This window comes from Pyxicephalus adspersus, chromosome 6 (assembly GCF_032062135.1).
Source record: "Pyxicephalus adspersus chromosome 6, UCB_Pads_2.0, whole genome shotgun sequence".
Taxonomy (NCBI): domain Eukaryota; kingdom Metazoa; phylum Chordata; class Amphibia; order Anura; family Pyxicephalidae; genus Pyxicephalus; species Pyxicephalus adspersus.
Window position 1 is genome coordinate 84,272,693 of NC_092863.1, and position 13,524 is coordinate 84,286,216.

The window sequence follows — 13,524 nt, forward strand, 5'->3', positions numbered from 1 at the left end:
TGTGAGGTTTCACATCACAGAAGCAATCCCAAAAAGCACAATGTATAATGCGTGTGTATAATTAGTGACCAGGGCAGTAACTATAACAAATCCATGAAGAGAACCCCCCTCCTCATCACTTAATCTGTAACCTAAAGGCAAATCCCTAGTAATATGAAAAAGTCATATTCAAGTTCCAAATCTATGAGTTCTACCAAGTAGTCATTGTGTGGTCAGACCGCTCGGGGTCCCCTCATTTTCCAGGCACTGAAGCAGTTGTGTGTTCTGCTCTGGCTATATATCACAACCTCCTAGATTGTAAGCTCTTCTGGGCAGGGTCCTCTCCTCCTCCTGTGTCACTGTCTGTAACCGTCATTAGCAACCCCTATTTAATGTACAGCGTTGTGTAACATGTTGGCGCTATATAAATCCTGTTTAATAATAATAATAATAATAATGATAATAATAATTCTAATTCAACAGAGGAATATATTTAGGCTAACTACTCTTCGGGGCAGGGTCCTCTCCTCCTCACTCTTTGTACCTGTCTGTCAACCCTTATTTTCTGTACAGCGCTGTGTAATATGTTGGCACTATATAAATCCTGTTTATTATTATTATTAATAATAATAATAATAAAAAGCCCTCCCCCCCCCAGCTCTGTTATTCATGGACCACGAAGAAATAATACTCAAAAATGATTGAAACCTAAAAGTGTTTTATTAATTTTTCTTTTGTTCTAAAAAACATTCATTTTATGGAACAATGCTGCAGATAAACTGCGGATGCATGGGTTGGAGGGATTTGGTTTCCAAATGTAATTGATATGGTTTGATCCTGCATGGTGTGCTATCTATTCTGTCAGTTGCATAAAGAATTATTGCAAAATGTGCTGATATCATAGCATATATGTATATCTATATTTATTTATGTGTGTGTATACATGTGTAATGCAAAGACAGAGGAGTACAGCTACTATACAATTCCCCTTGTGTAGTACAGATGTGCCATTCATTGTGTAGCTTTCATTCATGATTGTGCTGTCAGCTTCCATTCCTATGACAGCAGCTCTGCAGGGATATGCCTAGGCAATGACCACCAGGAGAAGGCAGAAGGGGCGGGCTGTGCTGTGTGACGTCAGATATGGGCGGGCCAGGAGCAGCTGATATAAGGGAGTGTCTGCCCGGGTAGCAGCAGTCAGCGCTGATCATTGGTAGCAGTCGGTCGGGATGGAAATATTGAGGAATATCACTTACCAACCGAACAGCGGGAGCAAAATGTGCGAGCAGGGATTAGGCAGAGTGTGTGACCCCAGCAGGAGGTGGAAAGTCCCGGGAGATGGGGAGCAGCACATCCACCATACATGCACCAACACCGGGGAGATGTCCAGGGTCATCACCGACCCCAGCACGGGCAAGAGATACTGCAGGGGCAAAGTGCTTGGCAAGGTAATGCCCTGTCACCTGGGATCTGTGGATTAATGCTTGCTTCTCATTGCCATACTGGATTTACTGGATATGCTTTATGATCTACAAAGTCTGATCACCCTGCTGAATCATTCAATAAAAAGTCTCAGATCCATCTGTCACCTCCATTAATATTATTAGAATTATTCATTATATATGGCAAAGCAACAAGTCTGCTGTGTGATCTGATACAAAGGCTTGGTGTGTTGCACACCCCATACACATCATCTGTTTTATAAATAATTCCCATTATTATCAGCCCTTCTATTGCTGGTAAGATCATACTTTTATATCTGGTTGGGATCAGCACTGCTAGATGAATATTGTGTGTTTTATAAGTAATTCCCATTATCAGCCCTTCTATGGCTAAGATCACACTTTTCTATCTGGTTTATATGTTGGGATCAGCACTGCTAGATGGGAAATAATTATAAAACATACGTTATTCATTATCAGCCCTTCTGTTGCTGCTAATATCATACTTTTGTATCTGGTTGGGATTAGCACTGCTAGATGAATATTGTGTTTTATCAATAATTACCTAACATTATCAGCCCTTCTATTGCTGGTAAGATCACTTTTGTCTGTGTTTTTTATCTGGTTGGGATCAGCGCTGCAAGATGAATATTGTGTATATATAGTAATGTATCAACTAATATTCCCAATCCTATATTCTTTCTTGTAGGGAGGATTTGCAAAGTGCTATGAAATGACAGACTTGACAACTAACAAAATCTATGCTGCAAAAATCATTCCGCACAGCAGGGTGTCTAAACCTCATCAGAGAGACAAGGTGAGCCTTTTTTTTTTTTTTTCCTTTGTGTATTAGGATTGCATTGAACCTTGTTCTAGTCCACTGGTGCTAAATTCTGTCTTATTTTGCAGATTGATAAAGAAATCGAGTTGCACCGGACCCTCAATCACAGGCACGTTGTGCAGTTTTATCACTATTTTGAGGATAAGGAGAATATCTACATATTGCTGGAATACTGCAGTCGAAGGGTGAGTATTCATTCCTGCAACGCTTCACTGACCCTTTCTTCTCCTAATCCTGCAATGTGCGCTCTGTGCTGATCGCTCCCTGACACACACTGACGGCTCCTATTGTCTCCACAGTCTATGGCACACATATTGAAGACAAGGAAAGTACTGACAGACCCAGAAGTGAGATACTACCTCAAACAGATTGTGTCTGGCTTGAAATATCTACATGAGCAAGAAATCCTGCACAGGGACTTAAAATTAGGTATGTGTCATTTTATTTCTACCTGCATGAAATGAAGCTCTGGGCATTATAGCTCTTTGAATATTTATGTACATTGAGATCAGGGCTTATGTTATTGCTATTCTGTTGCAGGAAATTTTTTCATAAATGAAAATATGGAACTGAAAGTGGGCGACTTTGGCCTCGCAGCAAGACTGGAGCCAATGGAACAAAGAAGAAGGTAGGTCTCAGAGGAGCTCACTATTGTAATGAAAGCCACCTACGCTCTGTAGCTGCATACATACATTCCCATATATTGGTGTGCAGCCTTGTCAGGATTATTTAGTGTTAAAATGTAATGTCTTGTGGTGTGGCTACTAATCAGAGCTTTAAATTAGGCTTGATTGCTCTGGACTTAGCTGAAAGCAGATTCTGTTTTTTGCTGCAGTTTAGTCTACATGTGTTTTGATCTGTCCATTGTAAAATGTAATCTAATTTTTTGCTTTTTCTTTTTTTCTCCATTTAGAACAATTTGTGGTACACCAAATTACCTCTCGCCTGAAGTGCTTAACAAACAAGGACACGGCTGTGAATCTGACATCTGGGCTTTGGGATGTGTCATGTAAGTATGCCTGCTGCTTTTCTGAATTGCCAATCAGAATTAGTACTGGGTTGTCAGTTTTTCCAACCTTTGGGCTTGTTAAATGTTTGATGGAGGAGGGAAAACATCATTGCAGAAGCAAGCAGATTACCTTTTTGCCTAGACCTGTTTTTGTATTTGGTGATCTGTATATTTAATCTTAAATTCAGAATAGTTAACTGGTGAAAAATGATCATTGCAAAATTGCAGTTTACATTTTTAATGTACATATGTATTTACCATTTTATTTTTTTATTATAGGTATACAATGATGCTTGGAAGACCTCCATTTGAAACCACAAATCTTAAAGAAACCTATAGATGTATCAGAGAGGCCAAGTACTCCTTGCCATCCTCTCTAATGTCCTCTGCAAAGCATCTTATCGCCAGCATGCTGTCTAGAAACCCAGCAGATAGACCCAGCCTAGATGAAATCATTCAGCACGACTTCTTCACACAGGTTAGACACGTTCTATCTCTGGATGTCTTGTTCTCACTTCTGCCCTAGTTTCACTTCAGAGTTTTAATTGTTCTTTTTCTTCCATTAGGGTTTCACACCAGACAGGCTTCCATCAAGCTGCTGTCACACTGCACCAGACTTCCACTTGTCCAGTCCAGCAAAAAGCTTCTTCAAGAAGGCTGCTGCAGCTTTATTTGGTGGCAAGAAGGAAAAGGCCAAATACCTAGATAATCACAGTAAGTATAGTTCTGAGCGTGAGATCTTTTAGATGTTTGCATATGTGCTTCCTGTTTACTGATCATGCCTGATATTCCTGCAGATAAACCTGCAAAGGAAGATGAGGAAATCTACAAGCTGAGACAGGACTTGAAGAAATCAGCCATATCTCATCAAGCTCACAATCCCAGAACGGATGAGGTTGGTTGAATTTGCAAATGGCTTAATGCCTTTAGTGTACAGAAATAGAAGCGTTTTTATTTATAGAAGCCTTTTGGCATTCTCTTAATAATGGTTTTTCTCTTGTATTCTGTTCCTGCAGGAGAGTAAAACGGTATCCAAGTCCAACATCCATGACAAGCCTGACAAGCAGCAGATGGGTGACACGATACGACTCATTGTTCGAGGGACCCTGGGTAGCTGCAGTAGCAGCAGTGAGTGTAAGTATAGCAAAATTCATACATTGGCAGGGAAAGATCAGCGTGCACAATTAGGCTCCCAGCTGCTTTGGCACTGTCACTAGTCAGAACATTGACAGTACAATTATAGCGTTGTTCTGAATGCCCTGAGTAAATCAGAAAACAGTGATAATTGCAAACAGCTCAGAACTCGGGCATTGCTATTCTAGATTGCTGAACTTTAGCCAAGAGGTTTAGGTTGACAGACTTCCATGTAATTGGTAGTAATTTGTGTTCCTTACCTTTCAGGCCTGGAAGACAGCACAATGGGCAGCGTGGCAGACACTGTTGCAAGAGTCCTAAAGGGTTGCCTAGAAAACATGCCGGATTCAGATTGTATCCCAAAAGAACACCTAACCACCTCATTCCACTGGGTGACTAAGTGGGTGGACTATTCCAACAAGTACGGCTTTGGCTACCAGCTATCAGACCACACAGTTGGAGTGTTATTCAATAACGGTGCCCACATGAGCTTACTGCCTGACAAAAAGTAAGAATTAAACATTGCTTGCTCTTCTAGTTTCCTTGTGCCTTGCCAATGTATCAGTCAGTGTCTAACAGTTGATTTTACTTTTGCAGGACTGTACACTACTATGCTGAACTTGGGCAGTGTTCCATCTTTGCAGCTACAGAAGCCCCAGAGCAGTTCATTAGTCAAGTCACGGTGTTGAAATACTTCTCCCACTACATGGAAGAGAATCTTATGGATGTAAGTATTTACCTTTGATTCATGCAATGTCATCTTTATAGCTGGACATACATGTTAGGCAGCCTGATGATTACTGACTTGGTTATGGTTGTATCTTGTCATTCAAGATGTTTAAAACCATACATCATAAGGAACCAAATATAGGCAAAATAGATGTTATCTTTTGCCATTCAGATGTTATCATTTGCCATTCATGGGAGATTAGTGCTGATTTCTATTGCTAATGTCCTGAAAATGCAAATTGCCTGGCTCCTACACTGCTTATGAGGTTTCAGCACAAAGTTGCTGAGTATTGATATCAGATGGTCTCTCCCCCAGTGCCTACATGCTTGTTCAGAGTCTGGGGCCGATGGTTTAAAAGGATTTGTCACGAAAAGGCATCAAATATAAGTGAATGTTTGAATCTCGCAGAAAGTACTAGTGTTTAACTGTCATAATAAACTGTTCTTTATTTTTCTTCCAAAGGGAGGTGACTTGCCCAGTGTAACAGATGTATGCAGACCCAGATTGTACCTCCTGCAGTGGCTAAAGTCTGACAAGGCTCTTATGATGCTCTTCAATGATGGCACTTTTCAGGTATTTATATTTTTTATTATCATTTGCCATATCTTCTTAGAAGTCCTTAAAGTTTACACAAATCTCATAAACATTTGATTAAAATTTTGTCCTATTTTTTTTTAAACAGGTGAACTTTTACCATGATCACACAAAGATTATAATCGCCAACCAAAACGACGAATACCTGCTGACTTATATCAATGAAGATAGGATGTCTACAACATTCCGTCTGAGCACGTTATTAATGTCGGGTGGCTCAAATGATTTGAAAAACAGAATGGAATATGCATTGAATATGTTGTTGCAAAGATGTAATTAAGGTGTCAGAAGGCTGCTGGAAATGTTGAGGATAAAGTCCTTCACTGTGAGAACCGTCAAGCGCTGGAACCTAGCACGTTTGGAGAGAGGAGGTGGTACGAAATAAAACTTCCTACGTAGCATGCTGGGCTGGAACCAGACTGTATATTCATCCTGCTTTGTTGGATCTGTTTTGTCCGGGTGGATACTTAGTTGAAAGGAACTACAATGACTTGAGGAGAAATCTGACAAAGTGGGGTGACAAAGTTTTGCTCCATAGAGAGCACTCGGTGGACACGGAATTGAACTGTGAACACTTGTGATTCCGGGATTGATACGTTGACTTGAATGGACATGTGGAATGTTAAGTTGTGGAATCGCTGTGATCAATGCAGCTTACTGCTGCCAAACTGTGAACTATGGCCATATATATTTTAATACCCACGTTTTGTGGCTGGACAAGTGCATTCCTAGTTACTAACATAATTTATTACAGCCCAAAAGTGAAGTATTTATGATTTTTTTTTTTTTGGACTTAACTATTTTAAAGTATACATTGTATACGTTGTTGGCAATAAAGAAATATGAAACAACTGATGAGTTTTGTGTTTACTTTGGTCACTCTGCAAAGCTCTTGGCTTTTCCTAACACGTTGCATCTTGCTGGCCTATGAAATCACTCACTACAATGTCTCATTACATGTTCTTAATTGTTAGTGTTCATATCTGTGATTGGCAAAAGCCATGCAGTATGGGAGAAAAGGAGGAAGCAATGTGGTATGGGAGGAGGGGAGGTGAAAGTAAAAACTAGAGAAATGTATTTGCAATAAAAGTTAATGGGTGGAATTGGATCACATTCCAATGGCTTAAGACTACAATGGTAACGAAACCTAAGAAATGTCAGAAATTGGCTGTATCCAGTTGCCACAAGTGTTGGTATTAAATGGTTCTATAAGGAGTGGAAGGTTGTGTTAAATATGCTAACTATTTCACCATAGGAAATTAAAGAACTACAGACATACATACAGTGGGTTGACTGTAAAAGTTTGGTTTATCATGGGAGTTTAGTGTTTACTTCCTGTAACTTTGGCTCTGCTGGAATGTAATATAACCTGTGATTTCTGACTTAAGACATGGATCAGATTTGGGCTTCCTGATAATTCTAAAGGGACACACCTGGCCTCATTTTGAAAAAAATTGCATCTATTTGAGTCACTGACCTTAATCAAAACTCCTGACTTGACTTTGAAGTCCACTTGTTTTAATTGTTAAAGTATTGCTTTCAAAACTATAAAATGAAAGCCAGCCAACCTACGTTGCAAGAACCTAATCATTGGCAGCTTACATGAAAGTTTTGTCAGTGTAGGAAAATACCCTGTAGGGAGGGATCCTTGTCCACACATCAGGTGCATCAGAGCATATTGCACAAAAAAATAGGCAGCATATTCGCTAGTTAAAGGAGGTAACTTGGCACTTTTCCCTTTTAAAATCAGACAAAATTGTTACCTACATTTGCTAATAAATATATTGACATCCATAATATAATAACACCAAATGTGCTTCTAGGCTCCATTCTGGCTCTCCACTGTTAATAAACAAATTAATTTATATATTCATGTTATCTGCATATACAGAGGTCACCAGCCACTGAGTACTGCTAAATAATTCAAAGGGGATCCCCTTATTCAAAAATGGATAAATTGGTAAGTGCAACTTAATTGCCCGTTGTAATATGGTTGAAGCTTTCCAGCTTTAACATTCTTTCTGCATACGCCAAATCCTAATAAATGACAATACCTACCTATCCTCTCTGGGAATAAATGGAAACTAGTGCCCTTGGAAGAGACCAACACAGAACATACAAGGACAATTCAGATAAGAACCAGTTTGGGATAGAACAAGTGCTACAAGGTCACAATGCTAATTATTCTGTATTGGGTGTTTTGACTTTAAACTTATGTGTTAATTTTCTAAGATTTACTTGAACAATGACAGCTAGAGAACGATGATCTGCCTTCTAGTTTTATTACCCTTTAGGAAATCACACATCATTGTGATCATTTTATCACTGCAATGAGAGTTGTCAAACCAAAATTGAGGGATTAGCTGAAAGTAACATCCATCCATCAGTGTCTCCACTCTCTCTAGCTCTTATTTTATTTCCATGGTAGCCAAAAATATTCCTGGGCATGTAAGGAACCTGGAGAATAGTGGAGGTGTTACAGCTACAAATCAGAGGCTTGCTGTGTGTTGCGGCTAAAAACTAAATATTAGTACCTTCATACAGTACTTGTCAGAACCCTTTTTGAACCATTAAATTGTACTTCATGTACAAAGTTTGTCAATGCAGTATAAAACATCGGAAATGTGAATCCAAGTTCACAATGTGCATAGAAGAAAAAAGTAATAGAATATATTTTTCCAGATGCATAGTATTCTAAGTATTCCTATATTAGTATTCTTTACAGAGCTCATTGGTTTCAGTATTTGGATAATTTTTTCTCAACTTTTTTGATCCAACCCTTGAAATAGTTTTCAGGTCTCAGAGGAACTTTTTATTTAACCAATTAATTGGAAATCAATGGAAAAAGTGTCCCTTGCATTGGTGGCTAGTGGGTAGAATACAAACGTTTCAGTGGTAGCCAGAATTCCACCCTAACAGACAGTTCTACAGAGTTTGTATGGGTTTCCTCCCGTTACTCCAGTTTCCTCCCACATTACAAATTCACCTTAGACTGCATTAAAGACGTATGATTATGGTAGAGACATTGGATTGTGAGCCCCTTTGTGGGACAGCTAGTGACATGACTATGGACTTTGTACAGCGCTGCGTAATATGTCAGCACTATATAAATACTGGATAATAATAATCAGTGTCCTTAAGCTGGCTCTGCCAAGTGGTGTTCACATCAGAACTGTGAAGGTACCATTCAATGGGAGAACAAACAAACCACCTACAAACCTACATCTACAAACAACCCCTAGATACCTTTGATGGAACCCTAACATTCAACAGAAACCTGATTGAAAATGTCTTTTAGATTGAGCAGCGTCTCCTGGGTATCACACTGCAGAACCCTGTAATTTAGAGAATTATATGTTACTGTTATGTGCTGCTGTTATGGTTACTTGGGAACTTAAATGTAAGTCTTTTTCAGTTCAGGCATATTTAAATATCTATAAAATTCAAACAGAGATTTGTGATTATTTAAAGTTTGGAGTTGAAATGATATTCTTCATTGGTTAATATAACATCTAACTGGAGAAGGAATGCAAAACTAGCCTTGAAGTGGGACTCTTCCAAATCTAAGGGTTAAATGCACCAATTTGTCTAGGGACATTTAAAAGCACTTATCACTCCCCCCGTAGGCTTATACTTCTTGGTCAACTGATCACTTGTAGGTTCTCTTTTAAGTCACTTTGGCCATTGGTTGCAGGCTGGTGTCATCAAGTACAATGCAGGACCAGTGCTGAAAACCCTTTTACAATCTGGAGGTATGGGGACAGGCACACCGGCTTCCATGGGAATAGGAAAAAATAATAAGAAGAAAGAAAATAATTCAAAGAATTTTTTAATGTTCCTGTTAGAGATAGAAGCTTTCAGGATGGCTCGAATGCCTCTTTCAGGCTGTATAGTATACTCAGTGACGTGTATCAATTAAACTGCAAACCTTCTGCATAAATCAATGACCAACAGTACAATGGCCTACCATTTGAGATACAATATCCAAATTCCCAATAAGGACATAAATATGTACAAAAGTCTTTATAAATATGTATAAACTAAACTTTCCTGTAAAAATAGCCACAAGAGCACATTTGACCTTTATTAATTGGACTCGATGTCTGTCTCCTTGTTGATACTTTTTTGGAAGAGTTTTCTGAACAGTGAAGTGTTGGAAATATAACTCCTGTGTCCTCCAATCAATACACATACCCAGAAAGGAAATGTGCCTCTGTTAATCGAGTAACCTTCACAGGAATGCATTAGGCGATCCATAAATGATGACTCTCCTAAAATAGATGGCCGGAGAAAAGAGTGAATGCTCCAGCTGTTTCATGAATGAATACATTCACTTTAGAGCCCATTCATGTGCATACATTGTACTGATGAGATGTGCAAGCTGAAAATATTCCACCCATTGGTGTGTGAAATTATAGTGTCTTAGACTTTACACAGTACTGGTATATGTACTGACTATTATGACGATCCATGGGCCACCTTCATTCTATAGTACTGCATTTTCCTCTACAGATATCCTAGCTGCAAATGTAGAATTACAAGTGGACCTTTTATTAACTTGCAATGCATAAATAAATTGCTGATATGTTCCAATACATAAAAAATGATCAATTGTAACAAAAACACCATAAACATAAAGAGTAGTCCTTGACCTCTAGAACAGCGACTTTGCCCAAACTGAAAAGATGTCACAGGTAGTAGATTCTGATCCCTGGATGTTTCCTGAACAAAGATAGTGCTGTCCTTCTAAAAAAATGAGCAGGATGAAGCTAAATCTCCATGAAAGATAATAAAATCTTGTAACTGGATCATATTTCGTAGCATACATGCACTTTATAATAAATCTAGTAGGTTAATTTTTTGGTCAATTCCAACTGGAATAGATATGTTTAGCTGAATCATTTTCTAGCTTCATATATTTGCATTATCAGATGTGAGGTATCCTACAAGAGATTCCTAGTTCCTCTGCCCTGTATGTTACCATTTGACTAACCTCTGCATTTAGGTTTTATTTGGGATATGCTGGTTTGTAGTATGTTTATTAACCTGATAGTTGAACTTGACGGAAATATGTCTTTTTTCAACATGACTAAATATGTAACTATAAGTTATTTGTTTACTCTTGGTGCTTCCCAACCTTCATAACATGGAGGAAACCCTTGAATAACTTTCAGGTCTTCGGGGAACCCTATCTATATTAGTGTATACAATATATTAGTGTGATGGTCAGTCGGAACAATGCGTCTTATATTTCTGGCCATTGGGAACAATGTCACCCTTAGCCAAAAAGATCATTGGTGTCAGTTAAACTAACCTAAGAGATCCAAATTGCTCATGGCTCAAGAAACTCCTACTTGCTCTAGTTTCTTGTTGAGAAACACGAATCTAAAATGTACACCAGATTTTCTCAATCTTTTTGGGGTAAAAAATCCTAAATTGTCAGCTAGTGGAAACAATGCTACTTGCAGTGGTGGCTAGAATTCCAGCTTTATAGACCCCTTAAAGCAACACCCTGCTCTACTAAGTGGTATTGGCCCCACATCTCTGCAGGCATCATCATATGGGAGGCTACAGTTCAAGGAACCTCTACCAACCCCTAAAGGAACCTCATCTTCCATGAAATGAGAATTTCTGTTGTAGATCCCAGCTCTGCTTACACTAAACCAATGGATTCAAATGACATCACCTAAATATAGAGATTCTTGGTTTCACATATCCATGAATTTGAAGGGAAGCCCCAGAACCAACGTCAAGTCTAGTTATATCTCAGGGGCCCCTGGTTTTTGTCATTTGCATCCTTCACAGCCAGTGAGCACATTCACAATCGGACATATATCAGAATAAACACAAATCCTGAACCTGATTATTTGTAGTGAAGATGACACTAACATAGAGGTAATATACTGTTTACTGTGAGTAGTCATTCGTGCTGACTGCAGTTACTTAATTGCTGCTCATCCCTCTCCCCCTTTAGAAAATATTATTTTTCCTCCCTAGATAAATAAAAACAGCCAGTTAAAAAAATTAAATTAAAGGGTCATTGCACTTTAAGTCAGGACAGTTTCTCTATTACTTAAAGCAAGCCTGATCTTGTCTTCTGTTACATCTTGCACCAAGATATAAGAAAATGTGACTTTCATCAAACATTCACTGAATGTAAATCACCATCATAATTTAAACACATCACCAATGAAAAATTCAACCATCCATTATTATTACTTTCCCATATTCTTCATTCTTATATTACTCTTTGGAATTGGCAGTTCAAGCTTAGGGTATGTTCTCAGAATAGCTCAATGCCATGAAATCCCATGAAACATGCGCAGGAGACTCATCATTCTGGCCTTGCCAATCAAGATCCAAAACCTGGAAGAGGACCCGGTTACGCTGTTTGCGCTGGTATTAAGGTATTTTATTCTGAGGCTATTTCCTCAAAGGGGCTCACAATCTAATGTCCCTACCTTAGTCCAAGGTCAATTTTTGGGGGAAGCCAATTAACCTAACTGCATGTTTTTGTAATGTTGGAGGAAACCCCACACAAACTCCTTACAGAAAGTGTCCTGATTGAGATTCAAATCTGGAACTCAGTGCTGCCAAGGCCAGAGTGCTAACCCCTAAACCACCATGCAGTTCTTAGAATTGAATACGCTAAAATTATGGGATTTTTTAAATAGATTCCTCTTCCATGGACTTTATTAGGGTTGGACTTGAACATTGAGTTTGTTAAAATTTCTGAAAACATTCCCCTAACTTTACACAACATGTGCTGAGCTTCATTGAACGTTCACCTACCGCTAATATGCAAATGTTTGACTTTGCTAAGTTTGGCTTTTAGAAACATTCATCTTCTAACAAAAGAACAGTCAATTTTGCTATGTTGCACATTAAACTCAAGAATATTTGGCATAATGTGCTCAACTGATTGAGCAAATGCTTACAAAATTAATAGACTATTACTTTCACTGAAAGCATTGCTATGCAATTTATTCATAGAAATACCCCTAATGTTTTATTTCACAATAGCATGGTGTTCAGGAACAAAATAGTGCTCATTAGAGGAATTATTTTGGAACAAAGTGTATACTATTATAAAAAATTATATCATAAATTATTATTACTATATATAAAAATAATAATATAAAACCAATAATATGCTAGATAAGTACTAATTGTGTATTGATATAATCGATAGGAAGGGTTAGAAAAACACAGGTGTATTTGTAATCTTGTTTTGTTCCTGTGGTTTTGTATTTATTTCATGATGTTTGTTTTAATGTTTTGACATCATTCTGTATTTTGCGCCTACCTTCCTTTATTGTTTAATATACCTTTTATTTTCTTTATTTTCCCTGTTATCCTGCTTTGTTGTATACTTTAATATGTTAAAAACCTTAATAAATATTTACATTTAAAAATAAAAACAATATAAAAAAAATTATATTTAAGCTCAATGAACCCGTAATTGTAATAAAATCAGGCCGAATGTGTGGAATTACAAACTGCAGTGAACTATCTCTATCCATAAGAAAAAGATGTTTCCAGTAAGCCTCTTTGTAGCAGATTATCTGACCCTCCAAATCATCTGCCTGACCTGCAAAATATGAATGGACGTAACACTCCACAATAATAACCTTAACAAGTATGTAGCCATGGAAACAGCAAAACTCGCATCTTCCATTGCATTAATTACTGCTCCGATTCAGCATGAAATTAGACGCGCTCTGCACATGTGAGCTTACATAAAGTGCATTGCTGATGGGTGCGATTCTGTGCTTCCAAACGTGAACTGAATCAG

At 38.2% G+C, this 13,524-nt stretch overlaps 1 protein-coding gene across 1 annotated transcript; it reads left to right on the top strand.

The window, feature by feature from the left end:
* The first annotated feature begins 1,174 nt into the window (after positions 1–1,174).
* PLK2 (polo like kinase 2) lies at positions 1,175–6,580 on the top strand. The gene is made up of 14 exons (XM_072416400.1): positions 1,175–1,427; positions 2,131–2,238; positions 2,331–2,447; positions 2,562–2,691; positions 2,803–2,890; positions 3,176–3,271; positions 3,551–3,749; positions 3,838–3,985; positions 4,069–4,166; positions 4,288–4,405; positions 4,673–4,913; positions 5,003–5,132; positions 5,598–5,708; positions 5,818–6,580. Exons 1-14 carry the CDS (start codon positions 1,209–1,211, stop codon positions 6,007–6,009), a joined length of 1,995 nt encoding a protein of 664 aa, XP_072272501.1. The 5' UTR covers positions 1,175–1,208; the 3' UTR covers positions 6,010–6,580.
* The last annotated feature ends 6,944 nt before the right edge of the window (positions 6,581–13,524 follow it).